Raw genomic sequence first — 24912 nt, forward strand, 5'->3', positions numbered from 1 at the left:
TACACATATATATTTATAAAACTTATTCCTTTTATAACTTTATTATATTTCTCATGTTTGTTTCCCCCCATTTCATGTGACCATGAACTTGATCTCAATTCTATTGAAATTGCCATCCAAACATGCTTCAGTTGAGTGGTGGTGTCTATACTCTGTTGTATGTATCTGGAGGGAGAAGGGCAAGGAGAAGGAGTTACTCGGTTAGAGTGGAACAATTGCCAGTGCCTCTCAGGGTGACTCAGATGAGGGATAATTTATTTTAGCTCTACTTTCTACTTGGGTCTGGAGAAGGAATAATTTTTACTTGCTTTCCATCTGTTTCTAGTGACAGAGTGCATGTTGTGACACTGAAGAATTATTATGTTTCCAGATAGGCATACTAACCTCCTTTCGGATATGAAATGCTGATAGGAATTTTAACCCAACCTTTCTCCTCGTGTAAGCTTGACAAGACACTGCCCACCTGCGCTGGAAGGAGGGAGGAAGGAGGCTCCCTTGCCACTGACACATGCATGCAAGTCACATATTATCTTAGTGCACAAATTGTTTCACAGATTCCTCATGTCTCTTCAGAAAGTCCAATTACCTGTTAATGCAGTGTTGTAAAAGTACACAAAACAAACCACTAAATGGACAAGAGGTAAATTTATTTTGAAAAATGTAAAATTTTGCATAGGTAGGTCACTGTATTAATACCAAATCTGTATCATGCCTAATAGGGCATTAGCATTCTTATATCCAATGTGTTTCTCATTAGATTAGGTTTTTTAAAATAGTGGTAAAATGCCTACTAACGTCTGCATTAAAGTGAGGAGAAGTAGGATAACTAGATTTTGTCAATACTTATGATTGCTGCTTACAGCTTCTTAAACCCTTCAAAAGTTTACTTTCCACTTTTCTTTCCATCTCCAGCAGTACGTGAACTATTCTTTAAATGTCATGCTTCCTCAAATAGGTCATGTTTCCATGTTGAAGTGCAAATGCAATATCCAAAAAGGCGAAAAAGAAAAAAACATGATGTTGGAGGCTACAGTGTGTGAAACTCATACATAGGCCAGCTCAGGTTATAATACTCCAGGATTATTTGCTCTGTGAAGTGTCCTATGTACTCTAGGCTCAGTATCTGTACTCGAAAGTAGGAAAGATACTTTTCGTATTATTTTTACTACATGCATGACTGGTGAAGGATCATTTTCTATTTGGTATTAACAGTGAAAAGTAATGATGATAAAGTTCTGTATTCAAAACTCACAACTACTTTAGTGATAGTTCTGCATGACTAACAACTGAAGATACTCATTAGAAATTCTTAGGTACACTTTTGAGTTTCTATCTGAAAAAAAAAATCATTTGATTAGAGGCTCACCTGATGGAGTAAAGTACATTTCCATTTTTGAAAATTCGCAACAACTTATTATCTGTTGTAACTTCATGAAAGTTGGCACCTTTTTCGTTGGCAAAGAACAAATCAGGTTTCCAAATTGAATCCAGCATGGATGGATCTAAGTCTAAAGAGTCATCTGGATATTCGCTGTATGCAAGGCGGGGATCGTTCCAATTCTGACGGAGAAAGATGTTCACTCGGTAATCCTGAATGAAAAAGAAAACAAACAAAGCTTTATCAAGCATAGGGATTTACCTTTTATGTCATTTCTTAGCCATGTAATCCCCTGTCCATCTGTGGATGACAAAAGAATTACTTAGCTGAATGCTGGCATGATACCTATTTGTATTAGTGGGGACACAATGGATAAGAATAAAGATGCATTTCAAGGCAACTGAAAAAATCCCAAGCGAAGGAAATCCATCCTCCATGTACAGTTCATATAACTCCATATAATTCTACTGCTACAGTAGCTTTCTCTTGATTTCAAAATGAGAGAAGCATAAAAAGAGTTTTTTGGAGTTACCTTTTTCTGCCCAGCTCCTGGTGGGGACACTCCCACTTCCCTCTCTCTGGCAGTGAGAATCTGTCCCACTGTAAGGGAAGTTAAATTAATCTTTTTTTTCTCTCCCTATTTTAGACCCACCACTTAGACTTTCTGTGCCTCTGTTCCCTATTGAAAATTGCGTGAGCTGTAACTTGCCATACAGCTAGCTGAGGAGGGATGTTCCTCCTCTTCAATTATGGTGGACATGATGTAAGTCCTTTTGGTAAATTATCTTAGGTACAAGTGGAGTCACCCTAATGCCTAGACAGTCATGTCTTAATCAAGGGTACTTTTACAGAAAAGAGCAGCATGCTTCAAACCTCTGGAAATCATTTTGGAGTCATATATATTCTCAGTCAAAGACAATGTTGTATTTATGGCTGCACATTTTCTTAAAACTTTACCACTGAAAGATGAAAATATTTGTTTTTCAATAAAAGTGAATATAATATATATATAACATACACAATGTTATACAAGTGTAATAGCATCTATTACACTTCTGAATGTAATAGAAGTAAATAACATCACTTGTTTGTTGTTAAAAAAGAATAAAAATTTTCAAAAGAAAACTCTGAGTCAGAACAGAAAACGGTCTTCAAGGCTGAGCAATACAAGTTGGCCAATAACTATGAGTAGTAGTGGTTATTAGTGGTTAGGATAACCAGTTAAAACCCCACTGGTCTAGAAATTGTGGGTACTGTTAAAAATCCAGTGTTGTATCAATATTTGGTCTTATGAAACTCGGAACATCCAGCCATACAGTTGTGAGAATCATGCTAACAGACATAATAAATGACAACAGGAACCTCAAAATGCAACATTTACGCATGAGAAATATGCATTTTTATACCTTCAGCATCCTGCTGTTTTGGTTATTTTAATTACTCAGTTTGAATAAGGGTAGGCAAAAACACTAAAAACATGCTTACCAAGCATTTGTTGCTTGATAATCAGAAAATACTGCATATCATATAGAGAAAGTTCTAGTAGAGGATTTTATATTTGTATAACCTTATACATTTTCAAGACAAAGCCAGTAAGTGGAAAACACCTGGAGAGTGAAATTAATTCAGATTATTGTTTTCAGCAGACATGAAAAAGGCTCTCTGGCTAAATGGAAGCATAAAACATTAATGCCAGGTAGAAAAAGCTTAGGATTTGTTAATCGAGTGGGGTTTTTTTTTCCCCAATCGTTAATTACTTTAACCTCCCTTTCAGCAAAGGACTGAAGTAAATTTCCCTTTCTTCTTCATCATGGCTAGTGACAGCCTCAAGATCCATAAAACATTCTTAAGAGAAGCTGTTGGTATTTTTGATAATTAGCACCATGGCATGATGAAAGCAGAGGCAGGGATTTGTACTTTACAGATGTAGAAACAAGCTGGTGCTTTTTTTTTTTTTTTTTTCTTTTTTTCCCCTACCTCCAAAGTAAGGCAAAACCCTTAGACCAGCTAGTGCCTCAGTGTTCATAAAACTGAGTTTTTGGTGTCTTCCTTGCAGTGTGTGGACATAATACACCCTGAAACACCTTTATTTCTTTGGTTGATATCCTAAATACCACATAGTACTGGTTCTCTTTCTACATGCCTGTGTAAAATCGAAAGACCAGGAAGAAGTGGGATGTGGGATCTGTGATGGCTCTAGTGCCTGCCCCAACATGTGGAACCCTTGCATGGAAGGAAACATTAGCTGTAAACCTGGGGCGCACTGGGTGGGAGCACTGCAGCTCTCAGGACTTCATCTGCACTTCAGCCAAACCCAAGCTTTACCTTTTAGTTTGTATAACCTGAAATTGAAGTATGTCTATTTGGTTTACTTTTCTCTGTAGAATATGATGAGCTTATGAATGGGATTGCTTATAGAGTATAGGACTTCTCATATGTGTAAGACAGAACAAATGAAAAATGCATAGGAGAAAATTGAAATGAAAATGGAAAATGGAGGCAGACAAATAGAGGAATCTGTTCTAGGTTATATTAAGCTACTCTATATGTCAGTTTGCCTAAAGATTATAATTTTAAACTGTTTGCAGCTTTTAAGATTAAAAAAATCCCAGTTAAATTTTTCATTGAAGCAATTGAAGCTATTTTCATGGTTTTCTCCCCTGAGAATTCTGACTTAAATTGGCTCTCATTATTTACTAAAAAAAAAATATCCTAATATATCAAAAGGAAAGAGATACATTTGACTGCTAATGTATGAAGGGCAAGTATTTGTCATCTGAGTTTATGCTCACACAATGCTCACATATAAGAAGCATAAGGCTTAACTGCTTTAAACAGGTAGCGTTGTTTAATGCAAACACAGAGACCAGAATTAAACTGCCAGAATTAATATTTTTTTTTCCTGCAAGAGGATTACTATTCTCACGTGTTACTTGCCTGGAGGGGTAACTTCTCACTCAGATAACTGTGTTGGGGAGCTTCCTTGAGGGGAGAGAGAAATCATCATTTAAATTGTGGTGACTTCCGCAGCCACTTCTATAACCTCAAGGCTGCCATCATCTGAACAGCTGCTGTACCCTGGCCCTACAGAATGAGATTGCTTTATGGGTCTACACTTACTCTATCATCCTTCCAAACCCTTAGCCACAGGGTGAACTTTCTTAGAGGGTCAGGATACTGTTCATCTGCTTCATGGGGCTCAAAAGACAAACAAAAAAAAATATTGGGAGATCAGGCAATTGTTTTTTGCTGTCCATGGCAAGGCTGAGGTCATTATGGACTCCAGTACTAACTTTTCCAGCAGACAATGAAATTTGAAATACTTACCAAATATGTTAATTTGTTCTTCATTATACCAACACAGATAAAGCTATATTGCTATAGCATACAGAATAAAGCTAGACCACTTTTGTACAAAACCTCAAGATATTGATTGCCTCTCACTGGTTTCTTTAATGCATTTTTAATATGCCTTCCATATGTGGAATCCTTCTAGATATAAGAGAGAGATATCAAAACAAATTTCCAAAATTTGTCCTGCATTTAAACATTGCGTATCACCTTCCCTCATCATTTTTGAATGCTGTCATTTGAACCAAATCATCACTTTTTTATGCATAAATGAATAATCTTCCAGAACTTTACCTGTGGCAGTTCCAAATACTATCATAATTTTGACTAATACATTCATCTGAAGTGAAATCTAGAATTGTCTTTTGCATAATGTAGTCAAATGATTCTTGCTTTATTGGTTCTAGCTTACTGTAAAATTTTAACATGAAAATCTTATGGACTTCCCAAGAACACTGCCAAGAGTAAATTTAAATGCTCTATAAGAAATATTGTTCTTGTGAAGAATTATTTTTAATCTGATAACTATGGCACTTTGTTGTAATGAAAGCTGGATGTGATCATCTGTTCCCAAGAAGGTATCATGGATGTACTGGAAAGAGCTGCTCACGTGAAGGCTGAAGCGAGGAATGAAAATTAGCAGGGTGACCTGATGTAAAAGTCAGGCAGAACTAGAGAAATCTATGAGACTTGGGGGGGGGGGAAGGAATAATTTATATGGTTTAAGTATATGTTACAAAGGAGACAATATGTATAAGGAAGAATAAGACCCAAGGAAATCCTGGCCTAAAAAAGTAACCAATGTCTTGAAGAGCCACTTCAAAATATGTATAATTTTGCAACCACGGTGGGCTATCCACTGTGGGCTATTTGTTCTATTGAATTTATCACCCCATAGGGAATGAGACTATTTGGTCATATGTGTGTGTGTGTTATCATTCTTCCCCCTCTATCCTTGCCCCCCCCCCCCAAAAAAAAAACAAAACAACAAAGGGAAAAAAAAAGGTATCACATGTTGAGTTGTTTGTGAAACAGTATTAGTAATTTCAGATTTGAGCACAACATCCTCAGTACACCAACCTAAAAAGGAATGTTGTAGAGTATATGTCACTTCATTTTCCATTTTGTTTCTTGGCTAAACAAAAAACATATTTAGCCTTCATTTTTCAAAATATTATGGCTGCCTTATGCATTTTATCTTCAATATACTTTGACTTCTTAATCTTGTTGTAATTTGTTAAATAGGATGCTTGCAACAGGCTAATTAAAAGCCTTGGAAATTTTATCTTTAATATTTTAATTTTGATGTAATGCTGTGTAAAAAAAATGTTAGACTTAAGGCCAACTGCACAATTGGAAGATAAAATGGAAAACTAAGCAGAAAATGGTTATTTTCTGAACCAGATGAGTGCTGCACAATCCAGTACAGTACTAAAGTTGTTACTGTTACGGAACAACAGTAAAAACATAATACTAACTTATTTAATTTTCACTTTCTAAGAAAGTTTTCCTCTTGTAACATATGATTTTCTGGTTTACCATAGCTGGAATTATTTAAAATTCTTTTACTTTAGAGAAACATTAGAGAAAATTTCACAAAAATTGAAGGAAGATTTTGGCTTTTGTTATACGAGTACAAAGGTAAGTACCATGTAGGGACTTGACCATTACAGGTTGTTATAGTTGTCTTCTCTCTCAGGTTTGATTTCTTGTTCTAATTGCAGTATGTGAAAAGCTACGATGTTACAGAATATATTAATAGTTTTACTTTTTATTGGTGAGATTTTATAAAGTTGCTGTCTTAGTCTCTGAAAAACATGCAACTTTACATGCTTTTTATTGCTGCCTTGATTAGTATAATTAGACAGGATGCCCTGTGGCATAATAGTACATTGTGGTAATAACATCTTTCCATTTTAAATTCGTTCACTAGCCCTAAGCACTATGGCTGCACTTTAGGTAAGCTAATTACTTTGGATAAATTGATGGAGTATCCTTGGTTTTGCTTTACATATCTGGAAATTTCAGACCAAAAGCTATTCAGCTAATGTTTTCAATATGCCTTTGATTAAATATCCATAGTATAGAAACTCAAGTATTTAAATTTAAGTAAGCCTCCTAAATTGGTAAATCATTTTCTATCCAGGTTACTGATGTCATTGCAAAATAAAACTAGAGGACCCTTGAAATTCATGCTGACATTTGAGAAATGTGAATATAGTTTGTGTGATCTGAAGGATTCCCCTGTATTCCCTCATGCTTAATAGTTGGAATTCCATAATGACTGAGGTTCTTTATCGTGCAGACTCATTTGAAGTCATGTATGTTCAGAAAAAGAATATACAGAAGAAGGTGCAGAAAAGGATAATATAGGGCTAGGACAGGTTAGCCAGTTCTGTGAAAGTAAACAGGAAAGGTTTGTTTTCTTTAAACTGGTAATAAAAAGGACTTGTATTATGACTTGATTGCTATCCATAGATATATCAAAGGGTAAATACTAGAGGGAGAAAACATTTTAAATCTAAGCACAAAAGCATCCTTAATTATCAATAAATTTAGGCTGGACTGAAATGGCTGATCTTTTTGCTTATCCTGTTAATAGACACTGGTGATCTTTTCACTGGCATGATTTGTTGTTGCATATAATGGGACTCTTCTTTATTTTTTATTGTGTCTTTACCTTATTACAAGTTTGAACTGCAGCAAGGATGCTGCATGTATCTATGCTGTATGACTGTTCAATTAACGAGTGGAAAAAAATTGCAACAGACTCCGTGCTCCACCATTAACTGTAACTCATTAATCTGTCAGAGATTTACCACAGCAGCTAAAGAGAAATTAACTGAGATTTAAATTGATTGCTGAGTACTTAACTTTAATTGACACATCACATCTGTGTCAGAGTACCAAGAACTGACTAATGCCAAATATCCCTTAAGAACATGCTTTTCTGTACTGAATAGCTGTAGGGCATTCATTACAAGAAACAATGTAGATACGCTGTTGATTGTGATAAAGAGTTTGTATGACGCACAGAATCCTTCGTGGTGATCTGTCCCTGGATAATTCCATAGGTGGAAGCTCTCGTTCCAGAACTGATTTTAGCAGTGGGTGAAACTAAGTATGACCTTATTGTTCTCATCTGGAATTAGCGAACCCAAATAGGCTGGTAGACACTGCAGTATTGCACCACTCTCTCAGTAAGAAGCAGCTTTGTGAATTTTTCAGAACCACATGATTCCTCCCTGAGAAAGAAATCTTTTCATCCATGGGCCTTAAGAGAAAGCTTTCCTCTTGCGAGTTTTCTTTCTAATCCTGTGACTCTTGCAATTTTGCTGTATAAGGACAAGTATGCAGTTCCATACAGGAAGTCACGGAAAATATTCCTGTCAAGTCCTGCCTCAAGTTAGTTGGCTAAGCACTTTGTTGGTGATTAGGATCCCTAGATTTGAGCCCTTGCAGGCTGAGGATGAGCAGTAAGGCCTGTTTGGTTCCTGGATAAAAGCTCTAATCCTAGATGGTTTGAAAATCATGGGTGATCTTACCCACTCCATTAAGTAGGACAGGCCAGATGGTTTGGGGATTTTGGTGAGGGCTACTTGCCTCTGATCTCAGGAAGCTTTAGAAAATTATTTCAGCTATTCAGAAAAGATTGCTTTGATGGATTTTGGATGAAGAGCTCTTTCTTTGTCTATGAAAGTATAAAAGCAGATTTTAAGGTGTTCATTAATATTTTTAATCTTTCTGGGTTTTTTGTTTCTTTGGGTTGGTATTTTGTTTGGTTTTGTTGGTTTCTCTTAGGCTTCTGAACTATGAGGTATGGAGGTAGGTATTCTGGGAATAGTTTTGTGAATGTTTTATTTAAATTTTTCCCAATTCATTTGCAGAGTTTGACTCCAGTAAGTGCCCAGCAACACTCAAATTGAAGACAATAGATCTAGAAGTTAGCAAAGAACTAGCTAAGACCAGGACTTCAAAATTGCTACTTGTAATATCAGATATCTCAGATTCCCTTACAAAATCAAAATTCAGAGTTCAGCAAATAAGTATATACACTAATTGTGCACCAGGTGCTCTTCCTAGCTGTGTGACCTGCTTTCATAACCTTGGATTCCGAGGTATGGCCTCTGTTAATGTTCTTCCTGGAACAGATGAATGTAGCTTGCTTTTCTTCTGGGTTGAATAATATCTCATTTACCATTACTGCTAATGGTTTGAAGGATAAGAACTGGTCTCACTACTTTAGTTCAGTCTTTCCCGTCCTGTCGGTATGGGGTCACTTGTAGGACACTTATTAGTACAGAGCTACAAGTTTTTGTCATTCAACCCATAGCTAAAAAACAGGAATATAGTCGGTAGTTTCTGTGAGGACTCCTTAATTTTTAGCTTCTAACTGTCTTGTCTTTATTACAAAAAATTAAAAAATCTTTTGAATTCAACAGTGTGCTACAAAATGTACTGATTTTCCATAGATTTTAGAGTGGAAACATTGTAAAATGGATAGGTGTAGTTAATTTTAGTATTGGATATTTTTCTGGTTTATCAGTAGCACTGGCTGGATTTTAATTTCTGTACTCACAAATAATCATCATATCAAAAGTGAAAGCTAGTTAAGGGTGTTTACTCTTAAAAAATGAATTAAGCACAGTACTGACATACTGTATAATGTTTGTCACAGCTCTTACTAGAATATTTATTAATTGAAGATTGAATACACTATTCCCATTCTTAATGGAAGTTGTTTGTTCCCAACTCCTAATGCATTACACTAAAACCACATTTTGCAACCTGTTCAATGTAATTGCTTTTTTAAGCTTTAGCTCAGGGGCTTTTAAGATGTTTGCACTTTCAAGCAGTAGTATAAAGGATTAGATGAAAATGGACATGACAATTACATGAACAAACATCATGCACTAAGCCTCTGTCTTCGCTGATCTTTGCTATGTTCTCAGTTGACAAAAGATTCTGGACTTTTTTTTCTGCAGGCAAATGATGTGTCCCTGAAGATGTTTTTGCTCTGACAGCAGAAGGTATTTCTTGCTAAGTGAAAAGCTGGTTCTTTTCTGATATTCATTTCTTCAGATGAATTTTTGGTGCTATATGTTCCATGTTGTTATTAATACATTTTGTATTAGCATTTCAAATATGACTGGTTTCAATGAGTGACTGAATGGACTAAAAGTAGAAATCTTTATTGAAAACATGAATTTGAAACTGTCCTCTGTTTCATCTCCTCAGGGAAATATAACCAATTAGATCAAATAGGAATTTGGGAATTCCATACTAACTTTCCCTGCAGCCTTTCTTGTGTTGGTAGGTAAATATGATGTTGCCTAGAATAGGGTAAATAGGGTAAAATAAAAGGTAAAGCTGAACTAGCTCAAGTCCAGAAGCAGGGCCTGCTATCTCCAGCAGCTTAAACAACTGCTAAAATTTGCTGTGGGAAGGGATAGATCTCTAACTTTAAACAAACTTGATTAGATATGAGTTGTCTTTAAATGTATTGATACGCATGAAGCACACCAAGAAATATGTCAGGAAAATCATGTTGTTTTAGAGGTTCTACCACTGATGACACAGCAACACATAAACGTTAATGTGTATTTGAACTGTACCAGTACTGAGAAGAAAGGGAACAACTTGTCTACACAAAGACATCTAATGGTGTTTGAAAAACTGCCTTGCAGCTGCTGGTTCAGAAAGATGCACATCTTCTGCAATCCTATGATATCTCTACCAGCCTAGATGATGCAAGGCCTCTTAGGGATTATTAAGGCCATCTCTAAAAACACTAAATGCACTTAGGCAACTAAATAAAACTTAAACCAGGCACAAAATCCATCCAGTATCCATTTGCTAACCTGCTCCTTTCATGGAGAAATTAATTTTGTGAACTAATGCTACTCTAGATGAGTAGCAAGAGAGAAAGAAGAAAAGTCAAGTCGATGGGCTTCCTCTAGGTCCGTGATGAAGGTGGTGGCAGTAGACGTTAATCATTGAAAAGCCAATCCTAAACTTATTTTGATAGATCTCAAATACTGTGATTTGTAATACTACAGTCATACCAGAACAGTAGTCACAGGCACAAATCTGAAACATTTTCCCTACATCTTGCTAAGCTGGGAAATGGTCTTGTTATACTGCAAGGTCTAGTATAAACATTTTAAAATTGCAGTAAAATTATCCAAAATGAAGACTTAAGCAGTGTAAAGTATAAACACATATTTGAAAACTGTTGTTATATACAGATATATATGTATTATGTATTATATATAATATACATAATATCAAGTCATGCAATTTATGTATTTTATATATTCAGTTTTCTGAAACGGTAGTCAGTTTCACAGTGTTCATAAAAATAAGGAAAACTATATTGCAAAAGAGGGAACTAATAAAGACTGACTAGAAACATCAAATTTTCAGTATTTTATCCCTTCAGTCCTACTAGGAGTCAGGTAGCTAAGCTCTCATTCAATTTAAATCTATAAAAGAAGATAGAAGAACTAAAAAGAAGGTTGTGAAAGATCCCACATATTGTAGCACACAATGTTTGTAGTTGGATAGTACAATGTAGAAATCTTCTTTAACTCATCCTGTTATGTCAATAACCTAGCTTTCATAGGTTAATATATATTTACATTTTGGAAATCTATAAACCGAGAAAGAAATTAGTGACTAAAAGATTAGGCAATGTAAAGACTGGTTATTTTTTAAAACAAAGGAATAAATTCAGATTCCCCAGAAATGCTTTTGAAGACTATTATTTTGTCATTAAAAACAGTTAAAGAAGAAATAGTGAATACATACTTTTCCTCAGTTCTGTGTATTCAATATATTTATATTTTAACGCACCTTCAGTTTCTTCATATGGTTATAAAGCATTTGATCAATATCTGTTCACACTGGCTCACAGTTTCTGACAAGAAATGCCTTGAGGAGATGAGGGGATTTTTTTTTTTCTTGGAAAGAAAGAGATGGGATTAAATTTGCTCCCAGGGTCATGTTTTGTAGGGGCTTGCAAACTGGGACCTTTCCAAACTGTGGAGAAGGCTGCAGCTAGAGCGAGCTGTTTGTTGTTGGCTTTGCTGCGTCAAAAGCCCAGTATGAAGTTGCTGAGAAAGTAAAAGCCTCTGCAAGCTGGAGCACTAGGAGCAGAGGAGCAGGTGCCTGTGAGCTGGGTTTACGTGCAATTTGGAGAGAGGGAGGAAGGTAACAATCTGTTGATTCCTGCATAGAGACATCTGTCTGGTCAGTTTAGAGGCAGGGTAGTGCTTCCTGGGTAAGATAGTTGACGAGCTGAAGGGACAAAAGAAAGTGCTTGGGAAAATGAACATGCAGCACCCAATTCTATGCTGTAGAGTGTGACTGAGCCTGCTGAGGACTATAAGTGGTGAGACAGATCCTGAAGTCATAAGGGTTATTATGTGCAGTTGAAGAAACCAAACTGTCTCAGAGATGCCATGTTTTACTGTTGTGTAAATTGGCATTAGAATCTAGAAGGATTTGGGGGACGAGGGGGGGGAAGAGTTCTGGCACCATTGTTATAATGCCAGTAATAACATAGGACAGGGCATATTGGTAAAAAAATGCGTGACAGCCCACACCTTGCTGTGATTATATTGACTTTCAAAGAAAATTAAAGCCTGAATCACAGTCTCATAATACTCTTGTTCTACTAGCTGTTAATGACCGTATTTGATATCATCTGTCTGTTCTTTTTGGAAAAGGAAAAAGGCTATGTAGAAAAGAGATTCTTATAAGTTCTTTTGATAAGCTGTATAATTTTACTGTTTAATTTTAAAGTATTTTAAAATGTTTTCAACTTTTTTGGATGTGATTTAGAACATATATTTGCAGTTTGGGTATGACATATAAAAAAATTGAGTGCACAGCTCTTTCATGCTGAGTAATTACTTTGGCTATTGTAATTAAAAATGCACACCCAGAGTGCATGAAGTACGAAGTATTAAGAACAGGATGAAGACACAAGAGCAGAACTGAATTTTTAAATTATGCCAAAATAACTTGAACTTATTCAAGGAAAGAATTTCAAGGTTAATGCTTCATGTAAAGTGTTTGTACTGGAGAACTCTTCCAGTACATATTTATTATTTAACCATTTGGGTTTTAGACAGCATTAGAACAGGTGATGAATTAGATTATAAAGCAAAATTATCTGCCATAGCAAGGGCTTGCACTGATGATGTAGGAGGCCCCTTCAAGTCTTCTGTTCCTAATAATTGCAATATGTGATTGTGGGGAAAAGGAAAATATGGTGTCTTTAAATTGAGCTGTTCAACTTTCTGTATTGTACAAACTGTTTTGCAAAGTCTTTAAGAATGTTTCTTGAAATGGACCAGAGAGAATGAGAAAATTATTTGCCATAGTAGGTCTGGAAGAGCTGATTATAACACCTATCCTGGTGAATATTTTTCTATTTTAGATAAAACAGGTAAATTACTCCTAGGCTTAGAGTACTAAGGCAACAGCAGGCTTGGATTCAGGCTTTTCTTTAAATGAGGTAAAAAATACTTGAAGCTAGGTTTTCCTTAATATAAGGAAGGATATAAAAAATCTGTTGCCCAGCACACAACTGTCAGACTACTGCTGCTGCCTGTTCCCTAGACCCATGAAACAATCTCCGATTGATGTGTTCTATGTCATTTGCAGAATTTGGTATACCTGAAGTAGGTATAGATGTATACCTGATTGGTATTTCTCCCAGGAGTAGGAAGTCAAAGCAGAAGATACTGTGTGTATCTGGTGGTAGCTAAGGAGTTTGTGGATGTGCAGCTTGAATGAGTGGATACAGGCACTCAGCTTTCAGCCCTAGGCCTGAGGTACTGGAGTATTTTCCATGTTTTGTGTGACAGCTGGGACTATAAACTGTTGGTTGTTTTTCAAGAAGAATCTTGGAGATTTTATTCAACATTTAACATTTTATTGTTGCTACTGTTCATTAAAGAAAACATTTCTTTGTGGATTTATGTATTGTCAAAAAGTACCAAAGTATTTAAGCATGTAGTCTTAGTCTTTTGTTAAATTGAATGACAAAAACCTGCTAAAATGTTGGAAGTGAAGCTGATCGGTGTTTGCTTTTTAAAAATCTGCATGCAGTTCTCTTAAATTAACTTTATTTATAGGTATGGAACTGCATTTTCAGGCACCACAAAAATAGGATCAGAAAAGAGCAGTCTGCTTTGAAATAAGAAAATCTGGTTTTAGTCTCTACCTGCAGCTTTTCTATATTAACTCAGACTGCCTGTCTTCTGCATGTATAATAGTCTGGAAACACTGTTATTGCATGTTGGGAAACCTGAGAGATTACCTCTTGTCTGTTGACAATAAGTAATAAAAGTTATGTCTAGAAACCCCATAGGTCTGAAATTAGTCATAATTTACCCTTATAGATGGGTATTAAGATCTGGATGATTTGTTTTATCAGTAGTGAAAGTTAAATGGTACCAGCAGTCTTTATTTCTGGCTTAGTTATTTATTCTGCATATGGCGTAAAGATAACATTGAATTTCAGCTCCAGGTTCCAGAAAATGTTACAGAACTTGGCTGGTCTCAGCCACCAAGCCTTGCTATAAAACCTATTCCAATTCCTCTTCTTTCCAAAAATCTTGAAATAAGTTATGGGTCACAAGCACAAAAATCAATCCAGATTACAAATCAGGACAACTGAAATAGGAATGTTAGTATTTAATTGCAGAATCCTTCCAGTATATTGTGTTTCTAGATTCTGCCTTAAAGGTATCTGTGTTTGCAAAAGGACCACACCTTTATTGTTTGTGCCCATTACATGGCTGCTGTCAGTGAAAACTGTCAGTTTGAACTTCTGCTTTACTGTAGATACTTGTTATTATATTTTCAGACCTATGACTTGTTCATTGTCGGAATATAGTCCTTTTGAGTTCTTTCATCACTTTTAAATTTCCATTAATACTGCAAATGCACATTGAACAACTGAGTCGGATCCTCTGTGACAGTACTTTCATCTAAAGGTATTGAAAATGACTGAAACTTTTCAAGCAGCTTTTCATCATTACAGTATCACTTATTCTAGACTAACTTCACAGCCAATCTAAAGATGTTGACTGCATGAAATATTTTCTTTTTTTCATAAAGGAAGTTTCAGTTCTTTATAAATGATTGAAAGGCTATCTAGAAATGACAGTTTTTCAGACCTGAAAACAAGACCTTGCTGTTTTTGTAGTATTTTCTCAGACAAATGCATTCTGTTGTTAGGTAAGGTTGCACTATATCTCAAGCTTTCAAGCAGAATTTGGCCTCAGGATGCTATCTAAAATAAACCTGAAACTTGGTCTTCAGTTGGTTTGTTTCTCTATTGGTGACAAGCAAGAAAGATTAACCTAATGTTTAATAAAACAAGATTATTTGTTCATATTTTACTGATGAGTCTATTCATAGTTTATATTTCTGTTTTTCTGTACATCCGTGTTGAATATACTGGCTTTCAAACATATGAAATATGTGGGAACCATCCCTATAACCAACCCCTTTTTTTCAATTAACATAATCACACTCTGATAACCAAGGAACAAACACTACTGCTCCCTAATAACTCACTGCAGCGTTGCTTCTGAAAACAGTTTTAAAACCACTGGCTTGAAGGGCCAAGGAAAGAAGCCTGCCACCAGCTTCTGCGGAGGTCATCAACTGCAGCAAAGGCAAAGCTTCTGACTATTTTTAAAATTCAATTTAATCAGCCATTTTTGCTAGTTCAAACCTAAACCGAACATAAGTCAAAACTATTTTCTTCAGTGCAAAACTCATTTGCTGCCCAGGCTCCTGGAATTTAATTATGGAATGATCCAACCCAAACCTTTTCTTTTCTGAATTATTTATAAATCATGAAAGGAATCAAAAAGGAAAAAAAAAAAAATGACGTTTCCTTTACTTTTCCAGAGTCATAAAAGAAGCCCAAAAGGCTGGAGTTATTTCCTGAGAAAAAAATCCAACATAGATGCCAGAAAAGAATACAGGAATAGTCTTAGCTTATAACACAGGAAGAGAAGGTTAGGAAGAGGTATAGAATAGTACAATCATCCTTGTAAGCTTCCCAGAAGCCAGGAGATAACCACAGTGAGATTATTTCTCCCCATTTGTGACTTGTGTAAGGGTGATTTTCGGTGTTCGTAGGAAACCAGATTTCCCCAGATCTGGAGATTCACCTGTTGGTATCTGATAACCATTATGTGCAGTATCACCTGTACTAGTCCTTTCTATGCATAGCGTCACCCAACCTATCCATCTGCTGCACCATCTGTTACAGTGTATGAGTAAATCAGGTACTTGACCCTCATGTTTTAGTGCACAGCTCCAATTGTGTCATTTGTAATGGGCACCTGGAAACACCTCTTCTCCTCAACACCCTTTAATGATATGAAAAATGCGCTATTGATCAGCTTTTGCAAGGAGTTGGCACCATGCCACACCTTCTAAGTTGGTGAGATGGATGACATTACCTTTGCCTGACATTTCCTTGTCTCTTTCTGCTTCATCATGCTGTTGCGCTGTTATAATACCAGCCAGCATTTTACCTGATATCTTCTACCACACAGTATCGGAATTCCAAGACTCCCTTCTAAAAAGTTGTCCTAGACTAAAGTTTCAGAGCACAACTGCACAAAACAATATTTTCCACTGCTACTCCTAAAGTCAACTGATACAGGTCTTTTTTTTTCTTTTTCTTTAATTTGAAACAAAGGGATGCTATTTGTTTGCTAGTTCACACTCTGTATGCATCACAATGTACTTTTTCAAGCACACTTTGGTTGCATTCTATAGAATTTCTGTACAATATGGAAAATAGGAAATATGGAAATCTGTGGAGGGTGAAATGATACTGTCTGCTTAGAATGCATGTTCAGCACGGAGGTTTGTTTGAATAAGTCTGGTCATGTAACAAACTGGACAGTTGTAGACCTGCTAGGATTTTAAAAACCTCTGTCTACTCCTGACTCTGTGACCCAGGCTCAGGGTGGCAGAGGCAAGTTTATGATAAAATAAAGGATGTTAAATAATTTGCCTTCCAAACTTATACAAGAACAGTCTCCTGACTTCTCTGTGCCTTGATATAAGGAAGTTTATGGTCAAATAGGGGAAAGAAATTGAATGTTTGTTGTTGGGTTTTTTTTGTAATTTTGAAACTGTATAGTGGCCTTTATTGCATGTTCACTCATCTGAGTTAAAAATTGTGCAATGTGGATATTCCTGCCTGTCACTTCAGTATTAACACACTGCTATATTCATTACACAGAACTTTTTAGCATATTTTCACTAAAGGCAGGCATATATCTCCTTGTATTTGAGACAATCAACTAAATGATTCATTTAGACAAAATTGGTGAAAATCTTCAGCATTAAGCTTTGCAAGGTATACAAGTGAACACTTTTCTTAAAGATAATGTAGAGTAGATAGAATAGAACATAAACAGAAATGCTCACTTGAAGAAAGTTGAAGCTAATGAAATTAAAGATCTGAGACTTGTGAAAAGAAAGTAGTTACAATGGGTCAAAAATGGGTTAATGTGGGCTAAAAGAGCATTTCATTTGTAAATGTAAGATGATCTTATTAGTGCTGGAAGTACAGGAAGATCTGTCACCTGCTTCCTAGCAACATCCAGGATAACACAGTTCTTTTCAGACTGAGTCAAGAAATACCCATCAGCAAAAATGTGGCAGAAACAAATAACGGACAAATGGTTTTTAATGTGTTAATTGTCTGCACTGTTCTCATTTGCCATTATGTCTCTCAGTGAGTGTCCCTTTCAATGCACTTTTAGTATGTGCATTATGCTAGGCATATTAATATGTACCTAGTAAATACTGCTGTAAATCTGCATTAAGATCAAGGTGTTGTTCCTGAGCTTTAAAACCCAGAAAACCTTGAGGAAGTTGGTCAATCATATTTACTGAATTAAAAAGAGGCTTTTTGGTATAATCTACTAGCCGCTCCCCACCCCCCACCCTAACTATTCTGTAGCTTCTGATTCATGCATTCAGTATTTTGCCTCTGAACATCTGTATCTGAAAATGTTGGCATTGATATTGTGCTCATCCTGTAAGACCATAATGTATTCTTTTTATTTTATTGGTAACTGCCAACAATGTATATGACCCTGCTCTTAACAATCAGGAAATCTCTTTGCATTAGGAGATACCGTGCAAATACAAGCTGATCACAGCTTGAGCTACAAAACACCTCTGTAAAAAACTTTTGAGGATGTTGTGATAAACCCTGAAATTTAAGTTCCGGTGGACCAATAACCAAATTATTTGGTTTCCTGTAGGATATGGTTTCCATATTGCCAATATATATTTAACTTTACATGACCAAACAATCTGACTGGTTTATCATTTTTAAGGTTAAGTCGTCTTACATATGTCACTATTTGCCTTAAATAAAAGACTTCAGATGTTAATTTGTTAATTATGTGATGTCAATTTCATGTAATGAAAGAGTCATTTTATTCTGAGCTTCCATATTTTTTTAATCTCATATTTTTTAAGATTTCTAAATCCTTATGTGAGAAAAAGAGTAGTAGCAATGTGAAAAATGAGACTAGATCTATGTTTTCCTTTTTATGTGCGAAGCAAGAAGAGTTTTACTTGGCTACAGGACAAGTGTGAAATCCTCACTTTGTGAATATTGTCAAAACATATACAGATCTGGTACTACCATTTGGCTCAATAGGCTGCATCCTAAATGGTATCAATGATGAAATTTTAAGGGAGTTTTCAGTTTTGTGATTTACTTTTTTCTGCCTCCTTAGAGCATACATGACACAAATTAAGTTCCTCATATGATCACTTAAAATTACCTAGGTTCAACTGGAATCTCAGCTTCCTAGCAAGAGGTGGCATGTCTTTTCCTTGCTATGAACCATCCAGTTTGTCTTTTGAGACAAAGAAAGGTAATATGAAATAACTGTAACGCATACTCCAACTGTAATGCATACTCCAAAGAAGTTGAATGAAATGTAAAAAAACAAGAAAAAAAAAAAAGAAAAAAGAAAAAGAACAAACCAATTTACAGAAGTAACAAGCTGCAAGCCAAATTCAGCTACTTTTTTTCTGGTTTGGCTGTCTCTCCTGATCTGCTAGACTCTGTGCGGATGAGTTTAAGAGTATCTGCTGGCCTGAAAGCTGATTCCTGCTGCACACTGTACATCCCCATTTGCCCACCGACAAACTCCTCTTCCTTATGGAGAACTATAACGTCTGGTAATGTAAAGTGGGCAAAGGGCTATTTTGCAGCCAATCCTGTTTTTTTTAACCCTTTGTTTTTCTGTAACTGCTTACTGTGTTATATGTAACCGAGGCAGCAGAGGGAGCTCAAAGATTTTGGTCGTCAATGAGAGAACTAGAAAACTAGAGACGGGAGAAAGGGACCTACTGCCAGAAGCAGTTACAACGACAGTGAAGGATGTGGCTTGATGTACTCGGACTTCTTTAAAGCTAATAGATTATATGCATAACCCATTATTTAGCTGGTAGTTTTAAATACCAGCGACACTTCAAGGTACCACTTAGTGGCCAGTTTTGTTTTGCATGTGTTGATTACTTAAGCTTTTTTGTTTACAGTTTGGAAAAAGGTGTCTATCAAGAAAGCAAAAGTATTCTAGTATATTCTAACTAATATATTGTTCGAATGAGCCCTTCTATGCATAAAGATTTAGAATAAATATTAAGACTTAAGTACCTGAATTTTAAGGACTGCAGTAAATAAAATTGGTAAAATAGTGATAATTGTTAAGATACTGAACTGCAGTGAAATAACTTGTTCAGCAATGCAGAAATTCAGTTTGTAAAATAATGAAATATGGGTTTGATTGTAATTTTAAGATATTAATCTTCAGTGTTGGGGAGAGGTAAAGCTAATAAAATATGAAGTTGAAAGTCCTACCTATAGAAAAGCATTTACTTTTCTGCAAAGGAAGATTTGAGTGTCTGAGAGGTCAACAACTGCGGACCATAAACAAAAGTCAGTTGTGGACTGTATCAGTGAATTATAAACAGAATACCAGCATCATGAAGGCAGCAGTTGTCCTAAGTTTGAGGTTGTGTTTAATTGTCTAGTTTTTGAATGCATATCATCTACAGAATGAACCCCCCTGTGGTTCTGACAAGGTTTGGTGTTTTCTATAATGTACTGTCTGGAACCATTTGTTACAAACCAGATTGTAGTCTATCTTGACTGCTTTAATTTGCTTGCAAGGCAACAGGGAAAAGAATGTAATTTAATTATAAAATAGAAGTATTGTACTAACACTTACACTGAAAAGAAATGTTTATAATTCTCTTTTTTTTTGGAGAGAAAATACATTTGCGATGTGAACTCAGGCATCCTCTTTCCATTTAAAAGTAGCTGTGGAGCACTATTCTAATCCTGTGGGTATTGCTTAGTCCTCTGATCAAACCTGAATAAATCTCCTTGGATGCCATGTCAATCTGTTTGGGATTTGCAATCTGGCAAGGCACCCAAATACAAATTAAAGTAATTTTCTACCTGAAAAAATTCATCTGTGTCTCTCAGTAACATCCACCGCTATGTTCCAAGGCAGGTAAATATCAGGCAGCTGTGAATATCACTTTGCATTTATGAATTTATGTTATTGATTTTCTAACTCTAGGTCCATGGCTACATTCAAAGGTCTCATTTGTGCTCTTATTGCTAATTCAGAGGGATGGCTTTTGCTTAGTGGGTTTTTTTTTGGTTGGTTGGTTGGTTTTTTTGCTATACCAATTATTTTTATTCTGTGTTCTGTCATTCCAAGTACATATCCTGATCCTTGAAATTGTTGGGATTTCAAAGCATTTACTACATATGGATTTTACAAACTCTCAAACTTCTTTCTTCATCTCTGTATTTTAATACTTGGTCCCCAAATTAATACGTAATTGTTTTAAAAGGTGTTTATTTGCCTTTCTTAAAAATTTGTGAGCCACTTGTATGGAGAAGGAATGCTTATATCTCCTCTTTCACCAAATTTTAATGAGTAAATCTGTGCTCCAAGTTATTAGCATGTATGTTTCAACTGTTAAATAAGATTAAACAATCTGGGGGTTTTTTTGGTTCGCAGTTCAGTATCTAGTTTTACTATTTTTAGATTTTGACCTCTCTTTCTCCTTCTTTTCTTAAAATTTCTGGTGCTTTTGCACTCTACCTTCTGCCTTTCCTTAATAGACAAATTACAAGCATATGTACAAAAAGCAGGAAATCCACTTATATTTACCCCATTCTTAGATTTCATAATGAAATTTTATATAACAGATCACTGTTTCAGTTATTCTATAACCTCTGTGCAATGGATCTATGGAAGAAGGACTTTTAAAATAAAGTATACATCCCTATATGCACTGTATATAATGAAATTATAACATCTTAATAACAAAGCAACTTAATGACATTTTTGAGGTTAGAAAGGTGGAACACTATGGGAAATGATACCTGTCAAATTGAAAAAAATGAGTTCATTACAACTGTCAAAGAATTTATGGAGAAATAAAAAAAAAAAAAAAGCAACCCTTGACTTTACTTTTACTTGTGTGTTTGATGGTATAATGATGGTTTTTCTGTTAGAAAAAATCAATTACCAAATTAAATGTTCTCACTTTCTGTTCTTAGAAGTGGATTTCCTTCTTCATTTAGTTCCAGGTGAAAAGAAGCCCTAGTTAGCTTTTGAGCTCATTGAACATATTTAACTTGAACTTTAAACACTGCTTGAGGTAAAATATCTTACCATGGTTGTCTCTGCAATGGATCCAAAGCTGTTTATAAATATGTTGCATGTGACATTTACTGGAGGGCCTGCAAAAGAAAATAAACACCAGTCCCTGTTCCAGAATCATTGCTTATTGAATGACTGTAAACTATAAACCATTATGAAACAATGTTTATTGACTTAGGAGGAAATAATGCTACATTCACAAGTCATTTAATGCACAATTAAATGAATGATTTCTAATAACTTTCCTTTCGATTTTTCTCAAATGTACACTACTTGACTGGCCACTTCTAGCATTAAAAATAAGACAGAAGGTTCATTATAAACTTGCACAGATGACTCTGTGCAAAAGAATCAGCATCCTATTTGAAATATATAATAAAAAATATTTTTATGAGTGTTTCTGTGAGCATTGTATGTCACTTCTTACAACAATTAGGGTAAAAAGTGACCTTCTTCACTCAAGACAGCTGCTACCTTTAATGTCATAACTGGTAACAGAAATACCTTATTGCTGCTCTTATCTCTACTGCTTACAGGAACAAATGTGGATAAGAAAGAATGACATAGATTCTATTCTCATTTCTCTTAAATCCATAAAATGGTTAAGAATCCATTTAAATGGAATTTTCTGTTACTATGGGTCTTCAGTTAAACATTGCTCTGCCTTATCTTGCATTTGTGAAGTATCAGTAGTGGCAGAGCAGTCATAATGATAACTGAACAATGAATTGTCTCTTTATGGAAAAGGTTTTAAATTATTTCTCTGAAAGTCTCTGTAAAAATGGCATTGTGGTAGAGTGTGTTGATTTCTCCATTATTTCTTATCAATTTCCGTCTGTGTACAGCAGAAACAAGGTTTTTCCATCACAAGTTTTTTTGTCACCCTGCTGCACCTTAATATTCTTATATTGATAATCCAGTTCAGCACCAGAGAACCCCTTAGGGTTTTTTTCCTCAGTTGTAAAGTCTCTAATAATGAAAGATGTATATCTGGAATTTGAGGACTGGTCTTACAAACCTTTATGTAATATATCTTTTTTAGGGTTGCTGAAGTAAGAAGCTCCTCTGCCACTGCTGGTGGTTTGCAACTAGCAAAACTTAATGTGACCAATGAACTTGATATTAAATACTTGAAGAATCAGAACATCCATTAAAATTTCTGCCAACAGGACACAACTTGGAACAACCAGCTTGCTTTCCTCACAGGAATAATGATTTGGAGGTACTGTATAGAAATTGCAACATCACTACTTCAGCCATTGTAATACACAAGACTACACCTATGGAGCAGAATTCTCAGGTAAGGAGGCATCACTCTGCAGTCACTTTGATGCTATTTTCGCTTCGCTACTTGGTTAATTAAGAGCTGTTGAGCATATCCAGTACTACTTAGAATTCAGTAAAAGTTTGACATTGACAACTCCTGAAAAGGATCAAGGGAAAAAGAAAAAGCAAGGGAGACAAACAAAGGCAGAGCCACTAAAAACCATCAGGGAGAAAACTGTACTTACTAGCTATGTTAGATAATTTGTTTGCAAGGCAGCTATCCTTTTAAATGCTTTCATCTTGTAGCACTTGTCAACATTTAAAATTTGGTATGATACTATCTTGTTTAAAATAGTACTATGCTATAAAGAGTAAGTTTGCTATATCAGCAAGCATGGTTGCTTTTATAAAGAAAAAGCCCTAAATCGCTACAACACTGATGCTTAATTTCAAAAGCATCATTACAAAAATACAGTTAGCAGCTAGTTAAATAGACCATAAAAGGATAAGCTAAAAGCAGCTTGCAAATGTTTTAGAGATCAAAGATACTGTGCTGAAAGTAAAAATTAACTTCCCAAAACATGGTTAAAAAGAATAAATGATGCTGTTAAAACTGGAAGTCATATTCAAACATAGGATCTCAGGCAAGTTGAACATAGATTAAAGACAAGGAGGAAAAAAAATGGGGCTGAAACTCAATAGAGGTGGAAAAGCTAACGATGATAACTATCTGCAAGGCATTAAAAATAGAATCCTGCCAAGACCTGGAAGGTGAAGTCAGGAGTAGATGATTAAGATATAAAAGTATCTATGAAAGTGAAGAAGGTCAGAGCATAAAAACTAAATGTAGTCTTCTTAGCAGCATTTGTCTCCAATTGCTAGCTGTGTCAAATACTGGAGCCGTTCTGATGGAAGATTTGTATGAGGACTGTAGAAGACATTTCAGACTAAGTGAACAGGAACAAACTGACAGGCTGAGGTGATATCAAGCCAGACAGTATAAAAATCTTTGCAAAATTGTGGAAATACAAATCACTGTAAGTCAGCTATTGCTGGTGTCAGTTTTGTTATCAGTGGAAATGTGTACCATGTTCAGCAAGTATAACTTGAATTAAAAAAGAAAAAGACTTCAGGTATGATGGTGGATGACATTGACAATGAACGTTATGCCTGTGAACCTTACCTCTGTACTGGTTAGACTGGTTAAAATGATGAGAACTGTTTTGGTTAAGACATGTGGATTAATATTATTTTTGTTATTTTTGCTGGAATAACATCTCTCAGATCTACTGAAGCTCACTGAAAGAGCTGATGACCGTGTGGACAAAGGCGATAAAATAAATATCATTTTTAATCCTAACATAATTAATTTAATTAAAATAGTTTATTTGGAGTTCCAAAAACTTTCCAACATGATCTTTTGTTGAAAGCTTTTTAAGGATATTGGTCTTGATGTGAGAGAAAGTCCTTTTATATGCCTTTTGCTTTAAAGTTTTTTAATGTTAGGAATAAACAGCTATTTTTCAAAGTGCAAGGTAACTGCTGGTGAATTCCCCACCGGATCTGCACTGAATCTTTGTGTTTCGGTATTTATGAACTAGAAAAGAAGACATGGCAATAGAATTCCACTTCTGCTGTAAGATTATTTAGGGTGATTGTATATAAAGCTGACTACAAGGAGGTGCGGAAAAATCACAAAATACTGAGTTATCAAGCAATGACATATTTGATTAAATTCCCAAATGCCAAATAATGCTTACTATGCATTCCTACTGACGGGATCAAAATTAACGATTTCCATGCAGGAAAGTAGGGCAACATACATTATGGATGGTTCTCTGGAAGTATGCTCTGTAATCAATAAAGTTAGGAGAATGCAAAGAAATACATTAAAAAAAATTAACTCCCATATAAGCAGATCATCAACTTCCATCTTGAATACTTCAAAATTTCTTCTCTGTCTGCCTCAGAAGGGTATATTAGGGAGAAAAGAGATGTCAAGATGTCAAACAAGGATCACAAATTCTATGAAATGCTTCACACAAAACCAGCTTAAGTAGAACAGGACTCTCCACACTGGAAAAGGTGTATTGTACGGAGTGATACATAAATATAAAATTTGTGAACATCAAAAGAAAGTAATTGTTTTCCTCC

At 35.4% G+C, this 24912-nt stretch overlaps 1 protein-coding gene across 4 annotated transcripts in view; it reads right to left on the reverse strand.

Moving 5' to 3' along the window:
* The window catches only part of GLRA3 (glycine receptor alpha 3), a 91071-nt gene that overhangs the window by 41706 nt on the left and 24453 nt on the right, over positions 1-24912 (reverse strand). For all 4 annotated transcript variants that reach the window (XM_056326575.1, XM_056326574.1, XM_056326573.1 and 1 more), the window contains exons 3-4: positions 21505-21572; positions 1367-1590 (exon numbers count right to left, since the gene is read on the reverse strand). In XM_056326575.1, coding sequence (XP_056182550.1) covers positions 1367-1590; positions 21505-21572 — 292 coding nt within the window. The remainder of the gene's footprint in view (positions 1-1366; positions 1591-21504; positions 21573-24912) is intronic.

Source organism: Falco biarmicus, chromosome 1 (assembly GCF_023638135.1).
Source record: "Falco biarmicus isolate bFalBia1 chromosome 1, bFalBia1.pri, whole genome shotgun sequence".
NCBI classification, from domain to species: domain Eukaryota; kingdom Metazoa; phylum Chordata; class Aves; order Falconiformes; family Falconidae; genus Falco; species Falco biarmicus.